The sequence below is a fragment of the Harpegnathos saltator genome, unplaced genomic scaffold, assembly GCF_003227715.2.
Source record: "Harpegnathos saltator strain DR-91 unplaced genomic scaffold, Hsal_v8.6 scaffold285, whole genome shotgun sequence".
NCBI classification, from domain to species: Eukaryota; Metazoa; Arthropoda; class Insecta; order Hymenoptera; family Formicidae; genus Harpegnathos; species Harpegnathos saltator.
This window is the reverse complement of record NW_020230078.1, coordinates 8365-22870: the sequence shown is the minus strand read 5'-3', so window position 1 is coordinate 22870 and position 14506 is coordinate 8365. Positions and strand designations below refer to the sequence as shown.

Here is a 14506-nt window from a genome sequence, read left to right as displayed (position 1 = left end):
AATGACCAAATTCGAAGTGGAGAATCGAATTAAAAAGCTTCAAGAAAAATTCGAGATAATTACAGCAACTGGTCTGTGTCTCTAATTATCTTGCCTAATAATTACTAAAACCGGAAAAACATGAGAAAAATGAGGGAGAGAGAGAGAGAGAGAGAGAAGAGAAAGAGGAAGCGCGTAATAAAAGAGATGAAAGAAATTTAAATAGAGACGAAAGTTTACATACACGTGTAATTAATGTTTATAATGAATAAAATATTAGTCCGTAGAGGAAATTCAAGATTATTACGGGAAATTTCTCCTTCTAATTTTAAGCCTCGAATAATTGAAGAAGTCGGGCATATATTATCTAGTACGAAACAATACGTAGTCAGTACGGGGGCAAAGAGTTTGCATTTATCATTTAGCATTTATTACACATCGTTTGTTAAAGATAATAGTTTATATAGGCATATTAAATATTAAATCAAATATTAGACATTACATATTTGAACGAACTCCGTTCATGAGTGTGTCATTACATTAGATATTAAATACCGGTATTTAATGTCAGCAAATATTAAATATGTACCGAGTTGCTCGATCGGGACGCGAATAAATCATCCGGATCGCGGCTTTTCCTATTGTTAACTCGCGGGCACACTCGCGGGCGGGCGGGCGTCGTCGTGAACACGTCGACGTCGAACGGGAAAATTAGCGGCCAAAAGAGCTCACCTCGCACGAGCGTAAGGATACCCAACGGCATTACCAAGACTGCGACCATGAGATCGGTAATGGCCAGGCTCATTAGGAAATAATTAGTGACGTTTTGGAGCCGCCTCTCCCAGGTGATTGCCATGCACACTAGGATATTCCCCGCGGCCGTTCCCAACACCAGAACGAGCGCCAGCATAGCCCACCAATTGTTGAATTGTCCTGTCTCGTCCTGGCTCGTGTCGAAGCTCGTGCTCGTTTCCAAGCTGATCTCGCTGGTGTTGGCAGTGTCCCACAAGACTGGCGAGTCCTCGTAAGGATCCGCCAGGACGACACGCACGGTCGTCGATGTCGTCATCGCTCAGTCAAAACTTCACCCACTGAAACGCGTATTTTCCTTTTTTTTCTATTTTTTTTATGGCACGCGAGAACTCTCCATCTGTGAAAGCGCGCACTGTTAGGCTCGTCGAGCGACACCACCGGGCCCACCAAGTGGAGATTTATCGGAATAGCCGACGGATGTTATAACGGATTGCGGTTAACAGTTGGGAACATATCGTGAGATCTGAGGATTTACGAGATAGGAGGATTATGGGGGAGGGTTACGCTGTAATTAAGTTAAATTAAAGCGAGTCGATGTCATAAAGGGGCGTTATGGAACCGCGAACTGAAAGAAAAAGGAAGATGAAGTAGCCGGGTGAAATGCTAAATGAAATACTTTAGGAGCCAGAAATTCATGAAACGAGTGCTCGCAAGAGCCGCGGTATCGAGGACCAACAATTCGGTATGTTGAGAATTTGCGAAATAAAAATTCAAGCTACGAAAGCTCGGCTCGCGGGAAATTTGCGACGTCGGGGAGCTGGCGAATTAAAAAGAGATCTGGGGGTCTCGAAGAATTTCAGAATGAAGATCCGACGGGAGCAAAAATGATATCGCGAGGACGACGATTCGAGGATTCATGGTTGAGGTCGAGGAAGAACTCGAATTCAGCCGGGAAGAAATCGCGAAACCGATAGATTGAAAGGTTGCGAGGCCGAAACTTTAAAGATCCAAAAAATCGCGGAATCTTTGCATCGTGGTACTTTGACTCGCGATCCTCGGCTATTCGCCACGGATCCTCGCATCGATTATCTTTCCGTGATGACGGCCTGACGGAACTGCCGGGATATTTCAGTGCGAAGACGGGAGAGGCCATTCTCTCTGCGTCTTCTACGAGTCACGAGTGCCGATAGCGATTCAATTTCGTCGATGCGACTGATCCGATATATCAGATGATATATTGGTGGAAAGCGAGGATTACATGCTCAACAGGTTACAGGCTACGGCGAGCGGATCGCTCGCGCGAGCGATCATGAATATTATCGCCCAGCAGATACGAGGATTGCGAGCGAACTTTCACACAACTTTCGCCGTCATTAATCTACGGCAGATTCGATTGAATTCTCTCGGGCGAGCGGACAATCTCTAAAAATCTTGGATTTGCGAATATTTCGCGTGTTTCTGGCCGATTTATGGCCCTTAAATGCGGAACACCAAACCGGGACACGCTGGGAAGAGGGGAATTAATGGCCCAATGAGTCATAAACTCTCGCCAGAAGTTGCTGGATTGCAACAGTTTCTAGAATTACAGCTCGAGATGTTCTTTAGAATAGATGTTCTTTAGAAATTTATGTCGGGGAAATGTGGATAATTTCGCCGCTTGTAAATTCGAAAAATCGAAAATTTTTCATTGTTTTGAAGACAAGAGAAACTGAAGAAGAAGAAAGAAAAAAGGGATTAAGGCTGGACGCAGTGGAAGTCAAACGTCAGATCAAACGAACGAATTCGCGAGAACTCGCGAAATGCTTAAAGCAGCGTCTCTCATGAGGAACGACAGCAGTGAAAAATTCAAGCGCCCGGGATCTCTCGAGGTGGCGGAATTTCCACAATTTCGGGAATTCAAATCGAGAAGAGTGCCTTGAGGGCAACTCGAGAAACCGAAACACTCCAGGGAATTTCCCGAGGAGCGCGAAGGAGAACTCGGCGAAATAAGTTGAATCACTAAAACAAATTCGACGGAATTCGCGGATACTCCAGAATTCGGCGGGATAAATTCCACGGCAATTCGACTGGAGGAAAGTTAACCGCCTCGACGAAGAGTCGAAGCACCGAAATTTCCAGACAGATTTCCCCGCGATCGCCAGCTCGAAGGAGCGCGACGCCTGGTCAATTAAAATAATACGAGTTCGGCGACAAATTCGCAGACTACTCGATTCTCCTCAGCCCCGCTTTCTCTTTCTGCGTCGTCGCCGTCGGTGGTTCCCGGGGAATTTCTGCAGGCTCGGGGGAATTCAAACAGAGAGCTGCGACCGCTCTATCTAATGGAAACTCGCAGAACACAAAGTGTCCTCTCGTCGCCGATCTTTCGGAAAACTGCTGCGTCGACCGTAGGGGGAGGGGGATGCACATTGTCCGCCGAACTTTCCTTCATAGCGACAGGACACTCTCCGCGCGGTGTTCCGATCGGCGATAGTGATTTCAAACGGATGCACCGAGCGCGCGGCGTCACTGATAACGGAGCGCGAGTGAAGGGGCGCGCGAGCGGGGGAGCAGGGGCACAAAGGAGTGCGGCGGACGAGAGAGCGTGGGAGGGAGGGGGGAAGGAAAGGGGGAGAAGGCGAGCGAGTGATAATTGCGAATCGACCTCGGAACGGAGCGCGAAGAGCGAGAGCAACGATCCACAGGGGTTGTTGCTTCGCCGCGGACTACTAGCCCACTGGCTTTTATTTCACCGCCGCCACCCCGAACCTGCCGGTGCTTCTCACTCTCGACTTCCACTTGCCTCCCCCTCCGCCCCCTGGACGAGGGGGCGTCGCGACGCGCAAGCGTCGCCACCGGCCTGCCCACATCGGGACACCTGTTCGTCCTTCGCCTCGTCGTTACTCCTCGTACTAGGTGCTGCATACACATCACTTGCACTCGCACGCGAGATGCGCCTTATCGCACCCACGATGATTGATTATCCTGTTGAATTAACATTCAAATTAAACGCAATTAAAATATCAATTGACGCGATCGACGAGACGAGATAAGATAATCGACAATTCCCGGCTATTTTGGACAACGGCTTTGAGCGGACGAGGACAACGAGAGAAAGAGCAGTAGGAAGAGGAGCAGGAGGAGGAGGAGGAGGGGGAGGAGGAGGAGGAGGAGGAAAGAGGAGAGTCGAGTCGGATGTTTAATCAAGAGCCGTTTAATTCCGTTTAATTATGAATCGGGTAAATCGCCAGGTGCGCCACCGCCAACTGCAAAGGAGCCGCGTTCGGTTGGTCGGTCGGGAAAATTATCGCTCGATCGAGGGGCAAATTACATTTTTTTGTGCGTTTAAACGCGCGCGGAAATTAGTTATATTCGGTGTAATCGCATTTAATCGGGAAATTACGCGGCGCTTATGACGGGATACGCGCCCGCCGTTACAAATGTGTAAAATTGCCTCCATAGTTGAGGTAAATTCTCCTAATGCAATCGCGTGAATTAAATGGCATCTATTAAAGTGCACATTGTGTTACACGCGTATAACCCTGCGTGCGTGTTCTTCGTGTATCTCCGAACAGTGGCTAATTTAATCAGTCCGGGTTTTGGGAATTGAAGCGCGCAAGAAGAGCTGCATGTTAAAGAGGAGGACGTGAGAAAAGCCCGTTCACACCTACGTATCTCGGAACGATGAGTTTTGCACGCTGATATATCCGCGTATTCCTGTAATTAATACAGCTTTTCCCCGAGTATTGGATTTACATCGGAGCTATTTCTGCGAAATTATTCCGCGATTTTTAAATCCGCCGAATCTCGCGCCGGTTTGGTTTTTTCCCGTCCGATTCTTTTTGGTATTCATCGGCATATATTAACGGATCGGACGATAGCGTTGTTCACGCAGCGCACCGAATTGCACGCAAAGTACGGACGCTCTCGTGCGCGAATGCCGAAAATTTGCGCTCGGTTTCTCGCCGTTCGCGTTCTTCCCCGTGCGCGATGCGATATTCGTCGATTTTTAAGCAACGCGCCGCGCCGCGCCGCGCCGGCGATGATCGATCGCGCCGATTCTTCCTGCGTTCTCCTTCGATATTCTCCACGACGACCGGGGAGTAATAAGCGAATCGATGGATTATATATTCATATTGTTGCTAAGCGGAAAGCTCATTTCTCCTTAAATGGAATATCGATTTCGAACGCATGGTGCACGAAGGTATCGTGAGGCGGGGATACTAATCAAGGTGCCGCGATAAGCTCGTCGCGATAAATTACACTCGTATTAATATTCCCTCTGAACCGGCGACCGCCGCTGCTGGAAGAGTTGCCGCATTAACGCGAAGCGCGATAGTTCCGCGAATCGCGATAAAAGGCGATTTATTACGCCCTCCGGGCGAATTTTTTGCGTCGCTCCTGCGATTAAAGGACACTCGTAGGGCGCTGCCAAAGCGCGCTCGGCGACGCTGCGAGCCCGCCACGAATCTCGCGTATATCGAGGACCTTTCTCGGCCCTCAAAACGGGACACGGCCGCGTTTCGCCGTTTCTCTGCGCTCTTATCGTCGTCGACGAGGTCTTATTTGAGAGGATGTGTTTCCGGTGAAACGCGGGTTCTCCTCCGATTTCACGTGTCCTCTCAACGTGTGTCGAGGAGGTGCGCACTGTTATGCGGATGCGTGCGCGTATTTTCCACTTTTCGACGGTGCCGCATTTTCCATCGAGTTTCCTCCTCCTCCTCCTCCTCCACCACCTCCTCCTTCGCCACCACCACCACCTCCTCCTCTTCCTCTTCCTCTTCCTTCTCCTCTTCCTTTTTGCCGTGGCCTCTCGCGATGCGAGGGAGCGCGCTTCGCGAGCTCCCTTCTTCCAATTTGTACGGTATCAGAATCACGTCGTTGCGCGCATGCATACTCCGCATTCGACGTTCGGGCTGTCGAAATTCTGTAACAATTAATGGGGGTGCGCTGCACAACCGCAGGTCCCGTTATTAAACGTGCCACTTTGGCCGGGCAACTTCTTGAGCCGGATTTAAGCCAACGCTTAATCCACTTAAGAATGTATCCCTCGATTTCAACTGTTCCCTCGATCCTTCAGGATCAATTATTTTTGAAGGGATTAGCCCGAGCGCGCGTCGGACTAAGGACAGTTGGCGCGCATCAGTCTCGGCTGCGTAATACAATAAGATTTATTATTTCTCCCGACGAGCATTGAATTATTCGCCGAGCAAGTTGAATCGCTAAGTCGGACGGTTGTCTTATAATGAGATATTGATTTTCGCTTTATTTTGAGACTGCCGCTCCGTCGTTACGTGTCAATTGCCCCCGATATTTTTTGCATTCCCGTGTGAATTTCCCATTCTCTCGTTCTCTGCGCTCCGCTTCTACGCTCTGCTCAACTCTTCGCGTTTTCCTCGTTCTCCGGCGATCGTATCGCGCGATTTTAATAGCATCTCGCTTCCCGCAATGCGTGATATTCGACAATACAACTTTTCCTTTCAAACTTGTTATATACGTACAATAAATTCCGTTTTATCTAATAAACCGCAGGCAACTCCGGCTCGTTTACTGCTTCCTGCTAAATCGCTCCCTTCAATGGAGATGTAATCATCTCTGTATGTGTTTTATCTAACAGACCATACGATTCTACCGCGTGCCGTTTTATCTAACAGACCATACGATTCTACCGCGTGCCGTTTTTTTCCGCATTACTTCGCCCGATCGAGACGCGATAAATTGCGTGAAAAATTATAAACATTTTCATTGCACGTTGGACGCTGAATTATGTTCAACTTGGATTCAACTCGAGATGAAGGCAATAACAATATCTAAATTTCTCCTCTATTCCGCTTTTCTCATATGGCACGCATGCACTGCTATAGATTCTTCTCGGAAGCAGTTATGCAGTTGTTATGCTTTATATGAGGTCGATATGCCGTGCACGCGTCTTCAAGCGCCTTTTATTGGCCTTAAATGCTCATGGCGCTTCTTGCGCCGAAAATTTCATTTCGCGCCCGAATAAATTCCCCGGTGATGGATTAACGCCATTACACGCGGAGATTTATGTCGCCCGGGCTTTTTTCCTTTTTCTTACGCCGATTTCTTATCCGCCGGGATCCTCCTGGAATTGCGGAATTGGACCCCAGGCTTCGGGAGATTCGGCGACTTCCAGGAATCAAAGATCGCAGGGGTCGGATCTCGGGTGTAATGATTTAGTTAACGACACGATCGGAAACGGAGATAAAATTTCACATTGCGATTAAACTCGAAGATCGGGATGAAAATCTCGATCTCGACACGTGATGGTAAAAAAAAAAGAAAAAACCGGCGATAGAAATTTATACGAAGAAGAAGTCCGCGAGTTGCTGCAAATTAAACTTGCAATTTAAATAGCTGGCGGGGAAGGAAATTCAATTGAAAAATGGAAATTGGAAATGATGATAAGAGGAGAAGTGTAAATAGAAAATTAAAGAGCCAACATGGAAACGCAATTTGAATATCATCGGAAACGAATTACGACAAGTCGGAAGGAGATTGCTGGAACTCCGATCCTGTCCGATCGACATTTCTTTCACGTTTGTCTCTCTCTCTCTCTCTCTCTCTCTCTCTTTCGCGGAAATTTGTTCACATGACAGCGAGTTTCCATCGAATGGCGCATTTGGGTGTCATAAATAATCGGTAAATAGATATTCGTTGCGGCATCCAGAAAACTTTCTGCGCGCGCGGCGTGATGTACGTGCATATGCGGCCGCGCGCCCGAGCGACATTAGATCGATCGGCGTGCCGAGTCACGTCAGCGCACTTCATTTCCGTAGCGGGCCGCAATAAAGCAAGGAGAAATCCTATTTATCCTTCGTCACGATATTCGAACTCGGCTGAATTTAATAAGCGCTGATTGCGAGCGCGCTTGCGGACACCGTTAAAAGTGCGCGCGCCGATCAGATTTAACTCAGCGACTGCATTACGTCGAATTAGAAGCCGGACGGCAATGAATTTCGCTGCGCTTGATATTAACAATTATTACACTGTGAACTCCCGTAATCTCGACGAGATACGCGCACGGATCCGATAGCGCTCCAGAACCTCGCTCCTTCAGAATTCCGCGCTCAGGTATATTATGTTATACGAATTGTAATTTGCTAATTGTGTGATCCGCGCGATGCGTAGACGATGCGGCGGTGACTTCTCGGAAACAAGTTCGCGGAAGTGCGCCGAGTCACAAGCTGAGCCAGGAGTCGTCCCCGACGAGCCAGGTCGAAAAATCGACATTGATCTGCCGACCTGAAAAATACGCGCGCTAACAATCTTTTTCTGTCTGCGTGTCGCGATTACGCTGCGCGCACCGCTGTATCGATCACGGCGGTTTAATAATTAATTCGAAGTTGCACGCTTTGTGCAACAAATCTCCTGCGTGTCCATTGGTGAGAGCTTTTAAATGGTTATGTTAATCCTATCGTGAATGCAATTATGCCGTTATTAATTATAAGTTATTATTCATGCGATAATTGGCAAACGTACAAATTGCAAAAGATTAACACTTCGCGTTGCGAGAAGCGATGCTCGCCGGCGCTTTATCCGTGACGGATCGCGCAAGAGAAAGAATCTTCGACTCGTCGATTCTTGGTACTTGAAGAGAGCCGCTAAATCGGCAAGGAAATCTCCGGAAACAACATGTGTAGTTATTTTAGTTACTCGTTGTACGCTGTCACGCTCGAGCGATCCCTACAGCTCGTTCTGCAAACGTTACAGCGAAGATCCTACCGCGAATATACGCGACGTGGCAAAGGACGAAGGAAATGGACTGAGAGGTAATCCGGATGATAGGTCATTCTCCAATTGATCGATCATTCCGCGGCCTCTGCGTGACGAGGCTCGCCCGATGAAGCCATTGTTCCGCGAACGAGAATAAAATCGCCGCTCGATTTCGACCGTCTACCCTTTTATGGCCTTTTTCGGTTTCCCGCAGAAGAATTCTAATAAATGGAGCTCGGGCTTTGAAATCCGTCCGTTTTAATTAAAGGATTCTGTCTGTCTTAATCCTCCAATAAATTGCTTTTAGAATCCGAAATAGATTTTGAACCGATTTCTTTTCTCTTTTCTTCTTTCTATTTTGTTTTTAATTACTTCTTCGGTAAGATAACGATTGGGAAAAAGATCGGGAGAGTGGAGCGAGGAGGCGAGAATTTCGACTTTTCCGAAAATTCAGGAGCGAGACAGTTTCGTTAAAGCGGAATCGAGGACCTTGAACTGCTTGAACGTGCGCGAGAAAGAAAAAGCAAAATTCGAAGTTTCGATAATCAGGGAAATCAGAATGCTTGAAAAGTGTTTGATTGACACGTATATGGATGAATCCATGTGTCATTTATTAATACGAATTAAACTATATTTTACTATGTCATTACTCCGCGCTGAAATGTTATACTTCTGTTTTATTTTGATGAAAACACAGATATTCAAGCAGTCGAGAAAACATGGGCTTTCAAAAATCCGAATGTTAGTTTTAATGCAGGTCCCTGAATTTTTTACGACTCGCACTTTTGGCCTTGTAAATTTTTAACTTACAGATAGAATCAAGCTACATGTGAAGTGCTAAAGGATGATACTTTACCGATCTTACCGAATAAATTTTCGCATGTTTCCCGTTCGATGGGAATAATAAAAAAAATGCTCTGTTCAATTATATAATATATAATTATAGTCTCCATATTAGATCGCTTTTTCATTTTCTCTGCTGTGTTTCTACAAAATTCTTGACACGAGATTGTTACGAGAATGACATCACGATAGGTTTTGCTAGGTTTATTAAAGCTAACATCCGGATTTTTGAAAGTCCACGTTTTCTCGACTGCTTGAATATTTGTGTTTTTATCTTCAAGTGGAATAGAGGTATAACATTTCAGTGTAAAATGACACAGTAAAATATAATATAACGTCCGCTCGTCTCGTGTATACATACGTGTGTTTTTGTTTTGAAGACAGCGCGCGCTACCTTGAGAAGCCGAGCGATCTTTGGGACAATACATGTATACGTAGGTACGCGAAGACAAGCGATCATAACAGTCTCGGACGCAAACGCGAAAGCAACGGCAGACATGGCGCGCTATTTCCGATTTTCCTAAATTGATCGGAGCTTCTACGGGACGAATTGCGTTATTTCGCGCGTCCGATCGCCGTGTTGTGATCATCCATGGGTAGCATCCCTGAAACATGAGAGTGACTATCGCATTTTACTTTTATTAGATCTCAACAAGAGATATATAGAGTCTGTCATATTTTTTACATCTTCGTGTTGAAAATCTGTGTTGTGTCTCTCGATGCGTCGAGAGACCGAGCAACTTCTTTAAGACTTCATAGCTGATTAGAAAAATTATTTCTTGTCTCAGATCCAACGGGGCTTACAGCGACTCTGCACGAGGGTGAAGGCTGTTCCGGTGGATGCGGGTGCCGTACCGGAGGCATCCGGTTCGGGCAGAGCAGGGTCGACTCGAAGGTAAATTCATGAGCACTATATTTCTCTTCTTAACCCTTTGCTGTCGAGAACCGGCATACAGCTGTCAGAGTGACTCGAATTACAATCGCAAAGGGGGTCGATCCATTCGCATTTATACGTACATTTATTCATCAAACCGAGTTCCTTCTCATTTAATTGATCAAATTGTTTCTTTTTCTCGTTTCAGATCTTGCAGCTGAAACGAGGCTGGCCCTGATTTTGAACTGTTCGGTGAGTGAAAGATGCGAAAAATATGACGAATTTGAATATTCAAGGTGGTGGCTTTTTTAGACTTTTTATGGCGGTTTCTTACGAAATTGTATTTCACGTCAATGCGGTTTAATAGTGATTTTTTGCATATAGGATTTTGCATGCATATATATATATATACCAATATATATATATGCGATTAAATATATATATATATGCGCGGACGAAGCTGCTCAAAATAATTGGGAGAAAACTTCCTTGAATTTTCGCACCATCTCGTACATACCTTAAGCATCAAACGTGTCTAAACTTGACAATTAATTTTGATCTTTGGTGACGTATTTTTGTAGACGCAACTTTAACGCTATTTCTTACATTTCGCGTTACAAAACTTACATTTCAAGCTACAAATTTATTTAACGATTATTTAACGATACTATTTATTTATTGCGATTCTTTCATTGTTTTGGGCAGTGCGCATTAGAATTATGCCATTGCGAACGTGTTCCGCGATCATTTCGTTCGAACTGATAGATTTTACGATCATCGCGATTATAGATTTTTCACCTCGTGAGATTATCTTTGATAAATAAATACAAACTTCTGTACGTTCACTTCAATTTGCGGAAGTAAGCTTCGACATAGCATCGCGAAGGAATTTAATACGATTTCACTCATAATCTCGTTGCTTGCGAAATAATTTAGATATAATGATTGCCGATTTCGTAAATTTCTTGTACGCATCTTTGCACGTTGCGATTACCTCGAAAAATAAGTAAACATAAACATCGTTTTTACGTCGTGAGTTCAATGTCGTGGAAGTAAGCTTCCATGCAATATCGCGAAGAAAATTTGACATGACAATTTCATTGCTTATATTTCGTTGCTCGCGAAGAATTCTAAACGTTGTGACGTGGTGAATGCCAGTTATTAAATTTACTCTACTTTCTTCCGGGAAAATCGTTCGATTAAGTTCGCGGTATTATTACGAGAGACTTCACAAAGACATTGCGGAGCAATTTTCACAGAAGCTACTGCGAAGCCATCATACGAGAAAGAGAGATCACGCCACCGTGCATTACGTCGTCCTCTTTGGTTCGATTGATTTCGCGCGGTACTCACGTGGGATCGGTTCGTGGTACTTCGTACGTGTTTCGCGATTTTTTACTCGCGCTTCGCAAATGACTTTCATGCAGTGCCGGAATTGATCGCATCGCGATAGACCTTCGGCGATGAGACCTTCATCAGCACGACGTCCGTTCGACACACGTCCGGCTTTCGATTTTGTTTTTCGTCGATCGATAATTAATCATAGATTCCATCCCGGGACAAACCGAAGCACTCGTAGCACCAGTGCCGTGGTTGATTCGTTAGACGCCGCTCCGAAGAGAACATTAATCGCGTCGCGAGTGCGGGCGAGTGTAGTGACGCGAAGTGCAATCAACGCGGGACGACGAGAGACGGCGGCGGCTGGACTTTCGGAACTACGCGGCTTGGACATCGCTGCACTCAACTGAAATGGTGAGTGTCGATTTTCAACACTCGCAGAGTGTAATATTTTGTAGTGCATGCGTTGATCGTATTGATCTTAAGATTATGAACACGTCAATTGTTTTATATGATCTATATTGACAAGATGTGAAATATTTTCGCTGTGTGATTTATATATATTTCTGTCGGAGCTTTTATCAAAAGCGAAAATCTTGATATGAAAATCTCCAGAGTAACAAATGACAGATTAAAGGTCTGTAAATATTTGGTCAGCGGGATTTAGTTGCGCGAAATCTCTGCAAAATCATTAAGTATTTTTCACTAAAATACGATGAAAGTCTCAACTCGTTTAGCACGTTTCGATTCCAGCATTTTGTTAGGATTTTCTACCTGAATTAAATTCCAAGGTGCTACATTAAATATCGCATTAAATTAAATTAATGTACGCTATATTAATTATAATACGTGTTAAAAGACCTCGAGTTGAAATCTCGGTTTTACGTTAACCTTGCAAATTTCCTGTTTTCATTCTCAATATTTTACGATTAGGTTCGTTTGTATTTTCTATATCTGATATTTTATTCGCTCGATAAGCGAGAGCTCTCTAGCTAATACAAAATAGCATCTCGGTTTTCGAGATCCACCACGAAGTGATGAATGAAGCAGTAGCAAATAACGCGAAACAATGAAATAACGAGCGAGAGTAATAATGATAAAAGTGGCGAAATCAGCTGAATAATAAATATTTTGACCTGAGCGTGAAAAGCGCGCGCGGGAGCGCGGGAGCGGGACGCTCACAGAAAAAGAACCTGACAGAAAGAAAACCGCGATGTACATAATTTTTTTACGCCGCGCGAATGTTTTGCAACGGCAACACATTATTATCGGCATCTCGAATGCCGCATTTGATTATTTCGAATATGGTACTCGAGATGCTGCTAATAACGGATTTTACTCGGCGCGGCTTAATGGCATGTTTGATTTTTAATTTTCCATCACGGCCGGCCAGTCGGAAAAGCACCTCGTTTCTCCCTCGCTTTGTTATGCATTACTGGAAATGGAGAGCCACGGGTTAACGAGCTTCCGTGCGTTACCTATCACTTTTATCCCACGCGATTTCGCGGCCCGGTTAATCCGGTGAAATATATGGGGTGTCCCGGACTTAGTCATCTTTGATCTGTGCGCTCTTTTTGCGAGTGTGAAATTGATTCACTCTCTCGCAATGCGAGAGAACGAATGGCCGTTTGGTTACGAGCGATTTAACGTCGAGAGCTTTTCAAGAGACAAGCTTTTCACAAGAAGAGGCATTATATAATAAGACAGATGATATTCTTTTTTCTCCCCTCTCGTCAGTTTCGAGTGAGCGTTGGGAGATTCTCCTCTCTTTCCGGAATTCGAGAACGATTTAAAGGGATACACGTAACGTCGAAAATTGGAACCACGCAACAGATGGCAGTCTCCTGTGCGATGTTTCCGCTCGAGAAAAAGGCAACTTGGATACGTGCGCGAAAGCTTGCTCACCACAAATACGGGACACGCTATACGCCTGCGAAATGAATCGACCTTTCTCGTGCGAACCACGTAATTAGCATGTCATCATATTTAAATCCGGAATAATATCTGTCTGCGAGTAATACCATTGTAAATTATATATCCGTTTGTTTTTACGGACGAAAAGAGAGATGGGGAAGTAGCAACAAGCTCGCATGATTCTCGAAAACAACTGTTCGTTGCAACCTGCTCTTGCGACTCGAATGCCTCTATTTCTTCGGATGCTTCTATCGGGTGTCTTTTCTTTTCCGGGCATTTTTATCGACTTATAATAACGGTAAACTTCAAAAAAGTGTACACACTGTATACACAATTGCTTTCGAATAGATTTAAGGACCTTTATAGTCTGCAAAGGTTTCACCGTGGAAACCAGTCATCATAATTATCGTAGTATATAATGATACATTAATAATTCTAGTAATGTGCAGTAATTATTAACACATTCTGTAATGTGCGGTTGTAGAGTTGAAACCGCGTTGTAGGCTCTGCGCGCAATAACGAGCAATTTACAAACGCCGGCACAACGAGTCGAATGATAATCATAATTAAAACGGTAAAACTGCCCCGAAATATAAATTAGGCGTCTCAAACGAATTACCGCATCGATCGCTACTGCTAAATTAACGTAAAACGCGTAAACGCGATAAATTCGACGAGCGATCCAACGAGCGGTTAACAATTAACGAATAAATTTATATTTCGCGATTAATGATTAAGCGCGCTGTAAAACGACTAACGACTGGCGCGCATTACCGTGACCGTATAAATAATATTCCATCGGCGGGCGCGGAAGCGAGTGACGATCTATTTTGTACGACATTATGAGCGCCGGCAAGCCGGGAGTCCGCGCGCAAGCTGTCGATTGTGTCGCGGACGTCGTCGATTCGATCACTTTGTTGACGCGCGTGCCACCCTTCCAACACGACGTCATCCGCGTCTCGCGGCTGTACAGAAATCGCAAATTGCAAACTGCGACAGTGATACGTAATGGAAGTACCGTGTCTTCGTCGTTATATTGTCTCTGCTGGAAAGCGTTAAATTTACTTATGAGCCAAGTCGGAACTCGATGAATTT

The 14506-nt window shown here is 45.2% G+C and overlaps 1 protein-coding gene across 6 annotated transcripts in view; it reads right to left on the bottom strand.

Moving 5' to 3' along the window:
- Window positions 1-3460, bottom strand: part of 5-HT2B (5-hydroxytryptamine receptor 2B) — a 48871-nt gene extending 45411 nt beyond the window's left edge. For 3 of the 6 annotated variants that reach the window (XM_019842957.2, XM_025299577.1, XM_025299578.1), the window contains exons 1-2: window positions 3374-3460; window positions 712-1129 (exon numbers count right to left, since the gene is read on the bottom strand). In XM_019842957.2, the coding sequence (XP_019698516.1) occupies window positions 712-1048 (337 nt within the window). In that variant the 5' untranslated portion in view covers window positions 1049-1129; window positions 3374-3460. The other 3 variants (XM_025299575.1, XM_025299576.1, XM_025299574.1) reach the window with 3 other exon arrangements.
- Window positions 3461-14506: the final 11046 nt, after the last annotated feature.